Consider the following 17,667-nt stretch of genomic DNA (forward strand, 5'->3'; position numbering starts at 1 on the left):
CAATCACCGCTCCCGAGGTGCTGGGGCGAGCCGAAGAGTTTCCTCCCTTGGTGCCGCTGGCTCAGGTTTGCTATTTAATTCCCTCGGTTTCCTGTTCCGGAGGCGCGGCGGCCCCACTGCCTTGGCGGTTGCAGTCTTTTACAGTGGCTTTTCTCTGACGGCGATCGCGCGGTCCGGGTGCCTTTTGTAGGTAAAAGGGTCGCTTGTGGGTGTTGGAAGAGGGCGTGTTTCCGAGTGTCTGGATGGAAACCGGGCCTTAGCCTCAGGTGGGGAAAAAGGCACCTGGGCTTTGGGATCAGTCTTTCTTTAGATCCGTAGCTGAAGGCAAGAAAGCAACCCAAGGCCCGAATACCCCAAATAAGTGAAAGAAATATGAGACCTTTCATTCATTAGTGGAGCGCAGGCTGTAGGCCAAGTCTCGGGCCGCCGGGGTCTCCGAGGGGAGTGGGACGTGAGCCCCGCACTTGCAGTCTCCCATCTGGCGGGAGATTGCAAACACGCGATCTGAAGATGACCGGCCTGCGGATGCAGCTGAGAAAGAGGGAGTTCTTAATAAAAATGTAATAACGCTTTGCAACCTTTTTTTTTTTTAAAAAAAAAAAAAAAAAAGGAAAGAAAAAAACCACATAGCGTGAAGTTACTGAACGTGTTAACTTTCAAAACACCGTCTTCAGTTTCCTGGCTTGCAAACGGCAACCCAAGAATGGGCAGACACAGAGATACTTTTCCACTTGCAGTGAATTCCTTGACTTTTCAGTTAAAAGGTTCATCCACAGTACATCCTGACTATGCCTTTAATAGATCGACTTCATGATAGATCGACTTCATGATCAACGTTGTGTAACTATGGAAATAGTGAATGTTTAACTGTACAAGAGTGTTAGTGATCCTGCCTATGGCCCACCTCTGGATTCAGCACACTTTTGTTTCCCTTATACCCTGTGCATGCTTGTTTTCTTGAGTTCAAATTGTATTTTTTTTTTTTTTTTAAAACAATTCACACAGGATTCTGAGGTCCTTGAGCCCTGCAGGGTGTGTGTCTGTCATCTTTGAGTCCCCTGGGCCTGGGACTGTGCTCATTGATTGTTGCGTCAATCAGTGAAAAGGCCTGCTTTCTGCTTGATTTTGCTAATGCACATTTGTTGTGGATGCACATGGAAAGAAATGTTCAGGAACAACACAGAAACATCCTCTTGTTGAGATGATACATATTTACTGACTTGACTGTGGATAGGATGCTCTGCCAGAGCCTTTGAAAGAGAGAAATGACTGAATCAACCCATGTCATCAAGGAGCTAGTAATCTAGTAGAGGGATTAGACATATGCACACACGGCTATAATATGAGGCAGTGTCAGGTTAGTTTAAAAGAAGTAAGTAGAGACTAAGCAATGGAAGTCTAGAGGAGGAACAACCCGCAAAGGCTTCACGGCGGAGGTGGTATTTGAGATAAGTAGATGGGTAGGAAATCACTGGGCAACGATGTCAGGGGATTTTAGAACATGAGCCACAGACCAGCTGACTGATAGTACTTGGCATGTTAGGCAGGTGGGAAAATGCGTGGCAGTAAAGTCTCTGTGGATAAGTAATGGAGGATAAACCTGAAGGATAAACCGGGGTCCAGAGTGTGGAGGCCTTAAGCATCATATATGTGGTGTAGTACCTAAGGCATTTGACTGCTAACAAGAAGACTGGCATTCAAACCCACTAGCCACTCCATGGAAGGAAAACTGGGCAATCTACTTCTGTAGATACTGCCTCGGAAACCCAAGGAGGGGTCATTATGAGTCGGGATCGACTGCACGACAGTGACTTTGGTTTTGGTTTTGTGGCAGTAAGTAGCTTGTGGTGGCAAGATTAGCCGTCTGGGTCCCAGTTGATCATAGGACATTGAACTGAATAATAACCATTAATCATACTGTTTGGAGCCTACTGTTTATTCAAGGAGTCCTGGTGGCACAATGATAAACGCTCAGCTGCAGTTCCAGTGTACCAACTGCTCTGCAGTGAAAGATGTGGCAATCTGCTTTTGTAAAGATTTGTAGCCTTGGAAACCCAACGGGGAAATTCTACTCTGTCCTATAGGGCCTCTGTGAGTTGGAATTTGACTCGAAGGCAATGGGTTTAGGCTTTTTTTTAGGGGGGGTAGGGATTACTATTTATTTAATACAGTGATAGATACAGCTAAATCATAAAGTTATTTTCAGGAGCCCTTTGAAAGTCTGCTTAAGTCTATTGGTAAAAGCTTAGCTAAAAAGACTTTAGGAAGATATGTTTCTACATATAGAAGTATATGTAAGCTTTTAATACTTACTGTCTGAGTTTTTAAAAGCATTTTGCTGGCATTCACCTGTTCAGAAGGTCATTTATGTTCGTAACAGTCTTCTATGGGAAGAACTGAGAATGATAACCTGGATTTACAAGTTATAGTTATGTTTGAATCTGAATACTAGTCTCATTGTGACTTTTTTCTTTGATACATGCCTACATTATTTTACAATAAAAGACATTAGAGTATGGAGAGGGAAAATGATTTTTCCTCCTACCTTAAAAAATTGGAGATAGGTAATACCTAAGTTTTCAGGCTTTTTAGCTACTGATTGTTTTGAATCAGTAAGACAGTTATTAAAGACATATTAAAATTTACTTGTAAACTTTCATTCAGCTTAATATGCTTTTAATTTTGTTTGTGTGCTAAATACATCAGGGAATGCAAAAATCGGTGTGAAGATTATTTCGGAACATAGTTTATAACGTTGACAGTTCAGAGAACTTTTATGTGTAATTTATTGTTTTTGTCCTTTAGAGCTTATATTCTCTGTGGAAGATGTGAATATCCAGAGATAGCACATGATGATGCAAGGCAGTACATGGTGAGTAATGGCAGTAGCTTGAAAGAATACAGAGAGGAGCAAACATGGGAGCTGAGCCATGGGGGGTAGACTGGATTTAGGTATGGAAGGAACCAGGAAAATATGTTCACTCTTTCACCAATGGGCATGTATGTGGCTAGGTACCCAACCAGACGAATGAATGAGACATCCTGGAGCTCCACCCTTGCAGAACTTGCAGTCCTGATGTACATCCTGACTTTAAAGATAGGATTAATGTAATTAATTGGTGAATTACATCACTGTAGGAACTGCCAAGAAGAAGCAGAGTGTCTTGTTAGAGAAGGGAACTTAGAAGGCCTTGGGGGCATTGACGGTGGTTTTGAAAAAGCCAGCAAGGATATTATTGTAGTAGCCAGAGGAGACAATGGTGTGAAGTAGATGAATTCAAGAAAAAATTATGAAGGAAAAAGAATAGGAATTTAAAAAATAATTAACTAAGAAAGATAAAGGAGGAAAAGTTGTCAAGTGTATGACTTGAGGACCTGGGTGAAGTATGGTATCATTTACTGAGATTGATTACAGAAGAAAAGGAGCAAATCTTGGAGGAAAACATCATTTATCTTGGAGGAAAACATCATTGCTTTCAGGATATGCTCCTCTGAATTTGGGAGTTGGTCAGACATTGAAGGAGTGGGGTCTGGTAGCAGTTGGTAATGTAGATCTGGAACTCAAAAGTTGATGGCTAAAGGGGTTGTTGTTGTTAGGTGCTATTGAGTTGGCTCCAACTCATAGCAGCCCTACGTACAACAGAATGAAACACAGCCCAGTCCTATGTCAGCCTCACAATCCTTGCTTTACCTGAGCCCATTGTTGCAGCCATTATGTCAATCAATCCGTCTTGTTGAGGGTCTTCCCCTTTATCGATTACCCCCCACTCTACCAAGCATGCTATCCTTCTCCAGGGTATGGTCTCTTCTGACAACATGACCAAAGTAGGTGAGACAAATTTTGGCCATTCTTTCTTCCAAGGAACATGCTAGATGTACTTCTTTTGGGACAGATTTGTTCGTTCTTCTGGCAGTCTATGGTACTTTGAGTATTCTTCGCCAACACCACAACTCAAAAGCATCAACTCTTCTTTAGTCTTCCTTATTTGTTGTCCAGTTTTCACAGGCATATAAGGTTATTGAAAATACCATGGCTTGGGTTAGGTAAACCTTAGTCTTCCAAGTGATATCTTTGCTCTTCATCACTTGAAAAAGGTCTTTTGCAGCTGATTTGCCCAGTGCAATATGACGTCTGATTTTTTGACTGCTGCTTCCTTTGTTGTTGATTGTGATATGAAGTAATATGAAATGTTTGCAAATTCAATCTTTTCTCCATTTATCACGATGCTGGTTATTGGTCTAGTTGTGAGGATTTTTCCTTTCTTTAGATTGAGGTGTAATCCATACTGCAGTCTGCAGTCTTTATTCTTCATCACTAAGTGCTTCAACTCATCTTCACTTTCAGCAAGCAAGTTTACGTTGCCTGTGTATTGCAGGTTGTTAATGAATCTTCCTCCAATCCTGATGCTGCATTCTTCATATAGTGCAGCTTCTCATATTATTTGCTCAGCATGCAGATTGAGTAAGTATGGTGAATGGATACAACTCTGACTCACTCCCTTTCTGATTTTAATACATGCAGTATCTCCTTGTTCTGTTTGAATGAGAGCCTATTGGTCTACGTACAGGTTCCTCAAGAGCAAGTTAAGTGTTCTGGAATTCCCATGCTTCTCAATGTTATCCACAATTTGTTATGATCCACACAGTTGAATGCTTTTGCGTAGTCAGTGTGGTAGTTCATTTTGTATGTCAACTTGGCTGGGCCTGGTTGAGTGGCTGGGAAGCTGTGGTAGTTATTTCCTATGATGAGACTGACAATCGGCTCCATGGTGGGATCTACCACAAGCAGCTGAGTAGCTGCCTTTGGGATGTGGTCTGCTTCCTGTATATAAAGAGAGGCCTTGGGGATAGTCTCTAGCATATGGCACGCTTGGACCCTGCACATAGCCATGTCGTTGTTCAGCAGCCTGCCATGCTCTGCTGCCCTTGGGACTTAGAATGAACTTGAGTTTATGGCCTGCCATGTGGTTTGATAACATCGGGACTGTGCCTTTTTACACAGCTTTGGGCTTCTCAGCCTCAGCAGCCAGCAGCTGTCTGAGTGAAGAAATGCCTCTGGCTCCAGTGAACCAGGAGCAGGAGGCAAAGCTGGACCCCAAGGTTGAGGGGTTTTCACCCAACCCCTAGAGCCTGGCACTTTGAACTTGGACTTAAAGCCTCCAAACTGTAAGAGAATAAACTTCTGTTTGTTAAGGCCATCCCATTTGTGGTATATTCCTGTCAGAGTGGCACTAGGTAACCAGAACAGTCAATAAAAAACAAGGAAACATTTTTCTGGTGTTCTTTGCTTTCAGCCAAGATCCATCTGACATCAACAATAATATGCCTTGTTTTATATCCTGTTCTGAATCCAGCTTGTGTTTCTAGAAGTTCCATGTCATATGAACTTTCATATGAGCAACTGATGGTCTGTTCCACAGTCAGTTCCTGGCCTTTTTTTGGCTAATGATACTGAGCTTCTCTATTGTCTCTTTCCACAGATGTAGTCGATCTGATTCCTGTGTATTCTGTCTGGCGAGGTCCACGTGTATAGCTGCCATTTATATTGTTCTACAAAGGTATTTGCAATGAATAATTCTGTCATGTGATCCCGGGCATTGTTTCTATCACCAAGGCCATATTTTCCAACTACCGATGATTGTTCATTGTTTCTAACTTTTGCATTCCAATCACTAGTAATAATGAATACATCTTGATGGCACATTTGGACAATTTCAGACTGCAGAAGTTGGTAAAAATCTTCAGTTTCCTCACCTTTGGCTTTGTTGGTTGGTGTATAAATTTGAATAATAGCAGTATTAACTGGTCTCCCTTGTAGGTGTATGGATATTATCCTATCACTGACAGTATTGTACTTCAGGATAGATCTTGAAACATTCTTTGTGATGATGAATGCCACACCATTCCTCTTCAATTTGTCATTCCTGGAATAGTAGATCATATGGTTGTCTGATTCAAAATGGCCAAAACCAGTCCATTTCAGCTCTTATGCCTAGGATATCAATCTTTATATGCTTCATTTCATTTTTGATAACTTCCAATTTTCCTAGATTTTACTTTATATATTCCATGTTTCAGTTATTATTAATAGATGTTTGAAACAGCTGTTTCTTCCCATTTTGAGTCATGCCACATCAGCAAATGGCAGTCCCGAAAGCTTTACTCCATCCATGTCTGCCATGTCCGGCAAAACTGCACAGGTCATGAAACGAAGCGATATGAAAGGATTAATAGTTTTCTTTTTTTATTTATTAAGGAACAGGGGCCAGGCGGACTCCTTGCAAGTTCTGCGACAGGGACCCTTGATGCCTTTGTTCTACTTTATTTATATGTTTGTACATGATTACATCATTAGTCTTGGAAGTCATACAATCAGCTTATTCTTTACAGAGCGAAAGTTTTACTTCTCTACATGCTCAGGGACAACAGGTGGTCATTAAAACAATCACAGAAATCTTCTCAGGAATAAGGAGTGTAAAACGATAAATGTTTACTAGGACACAGTGACCCAAAGTATGAAACATCACAATAAGATAAAAAACATGGAGAATAACGTCTACTTTTAATACTCTGATGTTTTGCCAATTAAGTATTTAACAGTGAGAGAGAACTTGCCATCTCTTAAAGCAACATTCAACCACAGAGAGGCCTGGCCATCTCTAAAAGCAAACACTCGATCACAAGAGAGGCCTTGTCATCTCTTCACTGTAATTAGAACACGTGCCTTACAGTCATGTTCTTTTGGGGGTCTTTGTCTTGGTCCCCAACACATGTCATTAAGGTCAACTCTACTCTGAGGAAGCAGCTCTTCCCCAGTCCTATTTTGAGTGCCTTCTGACCTGAGGGGGTCATCTTCCGGCACTATGTCAGACATTGTTTCAGTGCTATTCATAAAGTTACCCAGTAATAGACGATGTGTCACTCCTTTTCATAAGGTTTTCACTGGCTAATTCTTTGAGGGGTTGCTATGAGTTGGGTCCAACTTGATGGCACATAACAACAACAGCAATTCTTTGAGAAGTGGATGGCTCCTTCCTTCTTCTGAGTCTAGGTTCGTCTTGAAGCTCTGCTGAAACCTTTCCACTATGGGTCACCCTGCTGGTATTTGAAATCCTGGTAGCATAGCTTCCAGCCTCACAGCAACGTGCAAGCCACCACAGTATGACAAACTGCCAGACCAATGGTGGGTGTTATTGACAGATGGATGGTGCTAAAGAGGCAAGGAGGCCGCATCTTCTCACCTCCTCTAACCCCACAAGAGGAAGACTGAATCACCATCAGTAGCCCAAGGCCTATTCCTGCGAGGCCAGACATGCTGCCGCCCTCCAGCCCTTTCAAAAACCCTGACACCAGCAGTTCCTTCCGCAGCACTCACCACCTCTCTGCTGGGTTCGATAATGCACTGCAGTGGCCACACAGAACTCAGATTATGGGATTTATTAGGGAAGCAACAAGCTACAATTCAAGTTCAGGAACAACGCTCAGTCTCTCTCAGCCCACTGTCTCTCTCAGTCTCTCTCCCAGGAGTGTGTGTTTCTTGGTGTCTCTCTCAGCAGCACGAATCTCTCATGTCTCTCAGGAGCACATTTCTCTCAGCAGTACGTCTTTCTTAGCCAGCAGCCAGAGAGACTTCTGCCTCTAGGAGAGCTCCTTTTGAGCCTGGCAGAGTGACCACTAACCAATCCCAACATCAGAATTCTATACACCTGAGAAAGAGTGAACTTCCCAGAAAATTGCTTTGTGCCACTCTCAACAGAAATACCCCAGGTGGATAACATTAACAATCAGGAGCTACTCAGTTGCTCATCACAAATTCCACCATAGAGTTTACAAAGACTTATGGCTAGAAAAGTCACACTATGTAATTTACTACACTGCAGGTGGTAATGGAAGCAACACAAGCAACACAACACCTTGGATGAAAGAGTGAGCGTATTGCCCCTGGTTGGACTCCTGAGGATACCAAATGTTTGATTCTAGCATAGGGTACTGCCAGGAGGAACGGTCAGAAGGATAGAGAATGACACAGTGAGGGTTTTGTGTCAGGAAGTCAAGGAAGAGTGCTCTAGAAGGAAAGGTCATTGGACAGAAGGCTGTGTGGTACAAGTGGTTAAGCACTCAACTACTAGCTGAACAGTTGGCGATTTGAACCACCCAGGGGTGCCAAGGCAGGCTGGTGATCTGCTTCTGAAAGGTCACAACCTTACAGTTATACTCTGCACACATGCATCATCATTAGTCAGAGTCTAGTCAGTGGCAGCTCACAACAGGATTGTAGAATTGGCACAGCAAGTTGAGTGAGTTCTCTTCTGATGGTTTTTGTGTTTGCGGTTTGGCAGCAGACAAGACTATTTGTTAAAAGTGAGGAGGAACAGGAATATTGAAAAGGATGCTGAGGGTGTGTGGTAATTATGGTGGATAGTTAGGAGAGTAAACTGGCTAGAGAAGTGTTAAGAAGGGTAAGGTGACTATGAAGTTATAGGGATACCAGTCTGCCCAGGTGGGTGTTTTTCGACAGTACTACTTTTTGGTGTGGTGGTATGGTGGTTAAGGCATTTGGCTGCTAACCAGAAGGTTGCTGGTTCAAACCCACCAGCTGCTTTGCAGAAGAAAGATGAGGCATTCTGCTTCAGTAAAGATTTACAACCTTGGGAGCCCAGCATGGGTCACTGTGAGTTAGAATCGAATCAGTGGCAGTGATCTTGGTTGTACATAGGCTTGGTATTAATTGGAGCCAACTCAGTGGCACCTAACAACAACAAGGTTGGGGTATGGCTAGGTTCTCGGGACCAAGGAATTTAGGGTAACAAGAAACAAGTCATTGAGAGACCATGGAATCTATGCTGAATGGAGAGGAAGGTGAAGACCAGAAGAAACTTACACAGATGTAGAAACTGGGGGTGAGTTGAGGGGATGACCCAGCGAGGTCAGTGATGGGGAGCTGGAGCAGGACATGAGTGCAGGTTGAACAGTGCAATGCTGGGGTCACAATTTGGGTGGTGAAGCAGCTCTCAGGAATGACAGCCTTCAGGCACTGACCGTGACAGTGGGTCGGGGAAAAGTATCGGTCATGAGAAGTTTCACATACTACCCTGGCCCAGAATTAGAAGTGTGGAATATTCCAATGACCTGACTTAGGGGTCTGTCCGTTGGTCATCAGGATGGTCAGACATTATGAAGTGATTACATAGTGAGTTTTTTCTTTCTCCCTTTTTCTTCTCTCCGACAAAGCCATAGAATGTCATTCCATCCAGGACGAGGGTGTCCCCGAGGGCGAGGAGGACACGGAGCCAGACCCTCCACCCCTGCGTTCAGGCCCCAGAACCTGCGGCTGCTCCACCCTCAGCAGCCTCCTGTGCAGTATCAATATGAACCGCCAAGCGCCCCCTCCACCACTTTCTCCAACTCACCAGCCCCCAATTTCCTGCCTCCACGCCCCGACTTTGTACCCTTCCCTCCGCCCATGCCTCCGTCAGCACAGGGCCCTCTTCCCCCCTGCCCAATCAGGCCCCCTTTCCCCAGCCACCAGGTGAGACACCCTTTCCCTGTGCCACCCTGCTTTCCTCCCATGCCGCCCCCAATGCCCTGTCCTAACAACCCGCCCGTCCCTGGAGCACCTCCTGGACAAAGCACTTTCCCCTTCATGATGCCCCCTCCTTCCATGCCCCACCCTCCACCCCCTCCAGTCATGCCCCAGCAGGTTAATTATCAGTACCCTCCAGGATACTCGCACCACAATTTCCCACCTCCCAATTTCAGTAGTTTCCAGAACAACACCAGTTCTTTCCCCCCCAGTGCTAGTAACAGCAATAGCCCTCATTTTAGGCATCTCCCTCCATACCCACTAACAAAAGCTCCCAGTGAGAGAAGGTCCCCAGAAAGGCTCAAGCACTATGACGAACACAGGCACCGCGATCACAGTCATGGGCGAGGAGAGAGGCATCGGTCCCTGGATCGGCGGGAGCGAGGCCGCAGTCCTGACCGGAGGAGACAAGACAGCCGCTACAGGTCTGATTACGACCGAGGGAGAACGCCCTCTCGCCACAGAAGCTATGAGCGGAGCAGGTAAACGGATGGGCAGAGTTCTTTAATGATCTGCGGAGGCCAGACAGTCCATGTCCATGCATGAGCAGACAAACCTATAATGTCTAGCAGTGCATTTTGTTGCATTTTTTTTTAAACACACTTTGCACTCACTTGTAAAGAAGAAGAGACAACTGACAAGTTGATTTCAGAAAGAGCTGCTTTTGAAAAGCGTTCCAAAATTATCCATGTAGATTTATCCCAATGAATGTAAATCTGTGACTCTGTATGATACAGTTGACATTCTTAATGACGATTATGACACGAAAGATCTTACAGTGTCTTTGGGGTTATGCGATTTGTTTCATGTGATTGTCACGCTGGTTTACAGTGTTGGACTTCTTGGAATTGACCACCTGTGTGTGCTATCCATCTGGATTTAAGCTAACTGGTTAACAAGCTGAGCTTGCTTTCTGCACATATAGTAAGTGGAAGTTTTGTATATTGTTGCCTTCTTAATGTTTCTTTGTAACAATGAAGCAAGAATAGTTACACATTGTCAAATTATAGTTTCAAAATAACTTTTAACCTACTTTTGTTGCATCTGAAATTTACTCACACTGAAGAGAATTATGTGTTTAGGACTCTTTTGGCCCAGATTACATTTATGTTTCAAAAGACCAAACATCTATAAAAACGAGAAAAGTGGTTTCAAGTAGACAGTCTGCTTTTACTTTTATTGTGGTGAAAACATAAACAACAAGACATTCGCCAGCATAACAACTTCCACATTAGCAGGGAGATTGATGACATTTTTCATCTTGTGCCACCATTATTGCTGTCCTTTTCTAAAATATTCCACCACCGTTAGCGTAAACTCAGTGCCCCCTAAACAAAAGCTTTCCCTTTCCCCTTCCCTCCTACCTCTGGTAACCACCATTAATCTTTGATTTCTCTCACTCTCTGTATATATATAAGTTTTCAACCTATCTAGGAATTTACCCTCCCCTCCCTTCCTGTCCCTGGTAACCAACAAAGGAAGTTTCCTTCTATGTATAAACTTTTCCTTGACTTTTTACCATGGTGGACTAATACAGTATTTGTCCTTCTGTGATTGACTTATTTCACTCAGCATAATGTCCCCCAAGTTCATCCACATTGTGTGATGTTTTGCTGATTCTATATTCTTTAAGGTTGTATAGTATTCTGTTGTGTGCACATACCACAGTTTAGTTATCCGTTCTTCTGTTGATGGGCACTTAGATTGTTTCCATTTCTTTGCTATTGTGAATAGTGCTGCGATGAACATGTGTGTGCATATATCTGTTCGTGTCCTGCCTGTTCAAGCAGACATTCTTAAAACATGAGGCCCCAGTGGAAGGTAGACAGAAATGTTTTCGGTATGTTGTCATTGTTAGGTGCTATTGCATTGATTCCAACTCATAGTGACCTATGTGACAGAGTAGAACTCCCCTTAGGCTTTCTAGGCTGTAATTGTTATGGGGACAGATTGCCAGGTGTTTCTCCTGTGGAGCTGCCGGGTGGGTTCATATCACCAACTTTCTGTTAGAGGCTGAGCGCTTAACTGTCACGCCACGTGGGCTCCTTTGTTTCCTGCATAGATGACTGATTTCTGGTAGGCCAAAGCTCAGTGACAGTAGCTTGGCATTCTTTATCTTTTTCAACATGAACTACTGTGTTGGCAATTTTTGTCTTAATTATTCTCTGATGGACTATGTGACTGAGTCCTGTTTTTTTTTTTTTTTTTTTTTTTGTGATTTGGATGAAAGTTTACAGAGTAAATTTATCTTCCACACAGCAGTTCATATACATTTTGTTTCATGACATTGGCTGCAATCTCCTACAATGTAATAGCTTCCCACTTCCTCCTCATAGTTGCCTTTTCCCTGTGTCCTTCCCTCCCATGCACTCCTGCCCCCTGAGCCGTCTCCCTGTGCAAACACTGCCCTTCTGTTCTCCCATGATTAATCACTCCAAGGAGTGTATCTACCTGAAGTGAATTGAATGTTCACCCCATATACCTTTCTGTTGTTTGGCTGGAAGTCATAATAGCGAGTTCAGTTCCAGACCTGAAGGTAACTAGGGGCCGTAGTTCAGGGGTCTCACCAGGCTAGTTCAGACCAGCAAACCTAGTCTTTTTTTTTTTTTTTTAAATGATTTTGAGTTTTGTCCCATTTGTTCTCCTACCCTACCCGGGATCTTCTGCACCAACCTCCCTCCAAGTGATTGACATTGGTAGCTGAGCACCATCTCGTTCTTTTGGTCTCATGGTGGCCTGTGGTTTTTTATTCTACAATTTTATGGTGGAAATTCGAACTGGGAAGAGTTAATTGCTTTGTTCACACTTTAAAGTGATTGTTAATAAACCTATCTCTGGGAAAACATTTTGCTGTAGGGGTCAACATTCTCAATAGCATTTCTTTGCATTTTGGGGTGCTGTTTTGGGAACTTAGGTGGTATTAGAGTATCTGTCTTATATGGAATAGTACTGTGAAACAAGCATGGCCATGTGAAGTCCTAACATAACTTCCAGAATATACTGGAAAAAAGCAGAATAATCACAATCTGTACGAGAGGTTGTATTTATGCAAATTTCATAGCCTTTTATCTGTGACTGTTTCTCCTTCTTAGAGTCAATGTGTCTGTTCTTTTACTAACTCTATCTTCCTCCTTTTTTCTCTTCTCTCAAAATGTGGCTGAGTAATGGTTATAAGATTGTTTTAGGATCAATAGTTTCTAGAAAAGGTTTGTGAGGAACTGGATGTTTGTATTTGTTTTCACGGAAGCTTGAAGCTACTCCAGGGTGTGGGAAGGGAAACCATTGCAGGTGCAGGCACTGTGCAGGCTCTTTGCATGTGGGGAAGGGAGAAGGCACTGGGGCTTCTGGGAGCCAGTAGCACTGCTGCACAGTGAGCCCCACAGCTGCCCTGCCAACCGTGGAAACCACAGCCAGTGACGCACTCGCATCTGTTACCTAACCCCAAAACCCATTGCCTTGGAGTCAATTCCGACTCATTGCGACCCTGTAGGACAGAGTAGAACTTCCTGTATGGTTTCCAAGGCTGTAAATCTTTACAGAAGCAGAATGCCTCATCTTTCTCCTGCAGAGCAGCTGGTAGGTTTGGACCACTTACCTTTCAATTAGCAGCTGAGCACTTTAACTACTGTGCCACCAAGGCTCCTGATGTTACCTAAGGAATATCCTAATTGCAAAAAAGGAAGAATCTTTAGGAAGGTAGCCCAGACATTGTTTTTCTTGTTTTAAATGAGTTCATCCCTAGAGTGCTACTATAAAGTGATTTGTATCCAAACTGATATTTACCATTAATAATCACTTAGAAGTAGCAATCACCACCATAAATGCTATTGCTTGAACAATTTCTCTTAGAAAGATCAGCACGAGGCCGGTCCCCATGAGGCGGAGGTCAAAGATGTCCCAAATGTCCAAACTACCATGCCACTCCATCATTTCAGACATTAACCCCTCCTCCTCCTCCCAGTAATTTCCCCAGTCTTAGGGTTCTGTATTTCGCTGTAATGCCTCACAGAACTCACAGACACCCAAGGGTTCGTCTCACGTAGTAGTGGTGGAGGCTGGCAGGGTGGCAAGTCCCGGGTCCGTGAGTAGGTCTGGCAGATCCTCCCAACTCTTGGGGTTTGATGAACCTCGATCAGCAGATCAGACGGCGGCTGCTGTCCCAAATCCAGGGGTGAGATGAGGATGATCCAAGAAAACAAAGCTGGAACAAGAGGAGAGCGAATCTTCCCAGGAGATTCATAGGTATACCCCTCAGGGAAGCTAAGGGTGGTGATTTGAATTATACCCTCCAGCAAGGCAGGACTCAAGATACATTCCACCTGTGTTGCCCCAACAGAATTAACCTAAATCCCATCACAGAGTCGAGTTGATTGCCAGTCATTATAGGGAATGACTACTACCAGCTGCCCAGCCAAGTTATACCTGACCTTAACTACCACACCACCCCAAACAGGCATGGATAATGGGATTTACAAAACACCACAAAATGGAGAACAATGGCTAGAAGGGCCACATCAAGCAATTCACTGCAGCTATTCTTTTCTTTTTTTTTTTTAAATAGTGTGTGTGTGTGTATTGTGTGTGTGTATATATAGACACTCACACACATTTCTTTTATATATTCTTTTTAAATTGCTGATTCGGTGAAAGTTTACAGAGCAAATTCATTTTCCATCCAACAGTTCATACATATTTTATTTCATGACACTGATTACAATTCCCATATTGTAACAGCTGTCTTCCCACTTTCTCCCTATGGTTACCTTTTCCTTGTGTCTGTCTTTCCCATGCATTACTGCCCCCTGAGCTATCTCCCTGTGCAAATACTGCCCTTCTGATCTCCCCTGGTTGACTGTTGTAAGGACGGTGCCTACCTGGTGTAAATGTTCACCTTACACACCTGTCTATAATTTGGCTGGAAGCCAGGGGAATGAGCTCAACTCCAGGCCCAAGGGGTGACTAAGGACCTTAATTTCAGAGGTTTCACTAGTCTCTATCAGACCAATGAGCTTGGTCTTCTTCATGATTCTGAGTTTTGTTCCACATTTTCCTCCCACTCTATCCAGTGTCTCCTGCACTGATCCCTTTCCAAGTGGTTGACAGTACTAGCTGGGCACCATCTAGTTCTTCCAGTCTCAGGATCCTGTAGGCTGAAGTTTGGAGGATTGTTCTTAAGTTCAGATTTTTTTTTATAGATTTCTTGTTGGACTCAGGCTAATACAACATCTCTCTCTTTTTTTAATTCTAAGATTGGATGATTAAACTTTTCTTAGATTTGTAGTTCTAATTCAAACACACTGGAGTTTGGATTGTTTCAGATCTTCCATTGTACCTAGTAAAAAGCCTCATAAGTTTTCATTATTACTAAATTTCATTGTAATATTGTAGCATTTTAAAAATATTTCATTCTATTTTCACATTGGGAAAATCTAGCATCTCTGTTTAGAGGGATTTTTTTTTTTCCTTTTTCCAGATGAAAACAGCATTTAAAGGTAATTTAAATCACATGCATGGTTTCATGGCAGGTTAGTGATGTTAGAACTGCAAATCAGACCTAAGAATTAAGAGCCCTTGTCATTTTACAACCTTGTACTAATCTTTCCTATGAAAGATTTATAATTTGGATTTATCTGATGGGTGAAACTGAAAGTTATCTAGAAATCTTTAAAATGTTCTCTGTAGGTTAAATAACCAAGCTTTGTCTGTTGGAAGGTCTTCAGAGAAGATTATGATAAAATTCCCTTTATTGTTTAGCATCAAATATGACTTCTTTCTTTAAAGGAAATATTAAAAGTTGTCCAAATAAGTTAACGTCTATGACATGAAAAGCTCTCTTTTTCTGTCATAAATTAAGAATGGATGAAAGTATCCCATGGTGAGTAGTGCCTGAAAAATTCTTAGTTGAGGGCCATTTATTTGGAGGGTGAATTCAGTGAAAAGAGATGGTGCTTTTGAGTCTTTGTGTTGCAAACAGCTCTGTGTATTAATTCCTTTAAGAGAGCGGGAGCGGGAGAGACACAGGCATCGGGACGGCCGCAGATCACCATCTTTGGAAAGGCCCTACAAGAAGGAGAACAAGAGGTCCGTGAGGTAAGCAGGGGGTGGGCACTGAAAGAAGTGGCCGACCTCACAGTCCCAGTTCTGTTGGACTTTCTCTCTGAGTTCAGATTTTGTGTTTGTGTATCCACCAAGCCTTGATAATAGCCGAGAGTCCATCCAAAATGACAACCCAGAGTTGGTCCAAGTGCTGAAGCAGCCTGTAGCTTAAACCCCTTTACCTTTAAGATGGTTGTGACCATGCCTGAGGAAACTCTAGACCAATTTCCAAAACCTAGAAATCATATAGGCCACTTTCCCTGACTCATGCTATAAAGCTGTATAATAATAATTCATGTTATTAAAAAAAATTTTCATAATTATGGAAATTCATAATTATGTTCTTAAATTTACTTGTTCCAGAAAAGAGAACAAAATGGCAATTGCACTTTATTTAGAAAAAAGAGAGATTGCAGTAAGCCTAAGCTTACAGAGTGTGACCAATTCTATATCCAGAAGTAAAATTCATAGTCCTCTGTAATGGACTGTAAGGGTGGTGAGGGACTGGGCAGTGTTTTGTTGTGTTGTCCATAAGGTTGCTGTGTCAGAACCAGGTAAGGGCACCTCACAGCAACAACAAGAGCAGCACTCTAGAGTGTAAAAGATTTGGAGTCCATTATTATTTTCCCAATTTTGTTATTGGGCAGTCTTATCTAACCTTTCTAAACCTCAAATGTCTTTTATCTGTAAAATAGAGACAGTTTTGCAGGGTCGTTGAACTAATACATGTAGAATAGAACTGGGTCTAGAGAAATGCCAGATACATTTTATATGTGTGTGTGTTTGTGTGTGTGTATTTGTATGTGTGCTTAGATAAGTACATAGATAACCTGTATATCTCTCTATATAGATATATAGTTGTATGTACATATGTAGATAGAAAAAGAGAGAGGGAGCATTCCTATGAAATCTTTCGTAAACTGAAATAGCACTAAGCAAAGAGGCAGTTACTGATAATTTATATGGGAAGAAGTTTTGAGCATTCCCAAACCCAAAAAATAACCTCCCAAATCATACCAAATAACACGTAAAACCTAAAATAACACAAACAGAGAGAGGTCACGACACAGTTGAAAGCTATGGTGGCTTGATGCTGAGATGCTGAGTGCAGCTCTTGGGGAAACAGGTTGGTGACGCCACTCTCACTGTTTGGGGTGTGCACTGCCTCTAACAAAAGCTGAACCTTAGTTCATGTTTTAGCTTTTTTTTGTAAATGTGAGATCGTCTTCAGATTTCATTTGGATAGTGAAAGCAGGTACTAATGTAGGTCTTTTGTAAAAGCAAAGTGGCATAAAGTGAACTTTTGAAAAATAAGGGATGCGCACACACACATATACACACATGCACACATACACACAAACACATATAAATCAAATTAGGAGCCCTGTCAGTGCAATGGTGTAAGTGCTTGATTGCTGCCTGAAAGGTTGGTGCTTCAAATTCACCCAGCAGCTCTGCAGGAGAAAAGGCCTGGCAATCCGCTCCCTTAAAGAAAGATTCCAAGCCAAAACCAAACCCATTGTCTGGTCGATTCCAATTCATAGCATTCCTATGGTAGAACTGTCCCACAGGGTTTCAAGGTTGTAATCTTTTTGGAAGCACCTGCCACATCTTTTTCCCATGGAACACTTGGTGTGTTTGAACCTCCGAACTTTTAGTTGCCAGTCATGCACTTAACCCCTGCAGCTCCAGGGTTCCTTCTGTAAACATTACAGCCTAGGAAACCCTGTGTGCCAGTTCTGCTCTGCCATGTAGAGTCACTATGAATGAGACAGAATTGATTTGATGGCACCTAACAACAAATCATAACATGTATGTAATTATTACCTGAGCGTTGGCTCTAGAAATTAGTAGTGTATAAGAAAAGCAGAAAAAAGGGATTGAAAGGAGGAAGAAGTGAATGAAATCAAAATCAGAACTCTAGCAATGTACCAGTATTTATAAATGAATGCAAGACTTGGTTCTTTGAAAAGGTCTCTACAAGATAA

At 42.6% G+C, this 17,667-nt stretch overlaps 1 protein-coding gene across 1 annotated transcript in view; it reads left to right on the forward strand.

The window, feature by feature from the left end:
* Positions 1-2,852: 2,852 nt before the first annotated feature.
* The window catches only part of DROSHA (drosha ribonuclease III), a 246,149-nt gene continuing 231,334 nt past the window's right edge, over positions 2,853-17,667 (forward strand). The window contains exons 1-3 of the mRNA XM_007951608.2: positions 2,853-2,872; positions 9,232-10,065; positions 15,581-15,673. Coding sequence (XP_007949799.2) covers positions 2,853-2,872; positions 9,232-10,065; positions 15,581-15,673 — 947 coding nt within the window. The remainder of the gene's footprint in view (positions 2,873-9,231; positions 10,066-15,580; positions 15,674-17,667) is intronic.

Source organism: Orycteropus afer, unplaced genomic scaffold (genome assembly GCF_000298275.1).
Source record: "Orycteropus afer afer isolate SDZICR_OR568_19922 unplaced genomic scaffold, OryAfe1.0 scaffold00302, whole genome shotgun sequence".
Taxonomy (NCBI): domain Eukaryota; kingdom Metazoa; phylum Chordata; class Mammalia; order Tubulidentata; family Orycteropodidae; genus Orycteropus; species Orycteropus afer.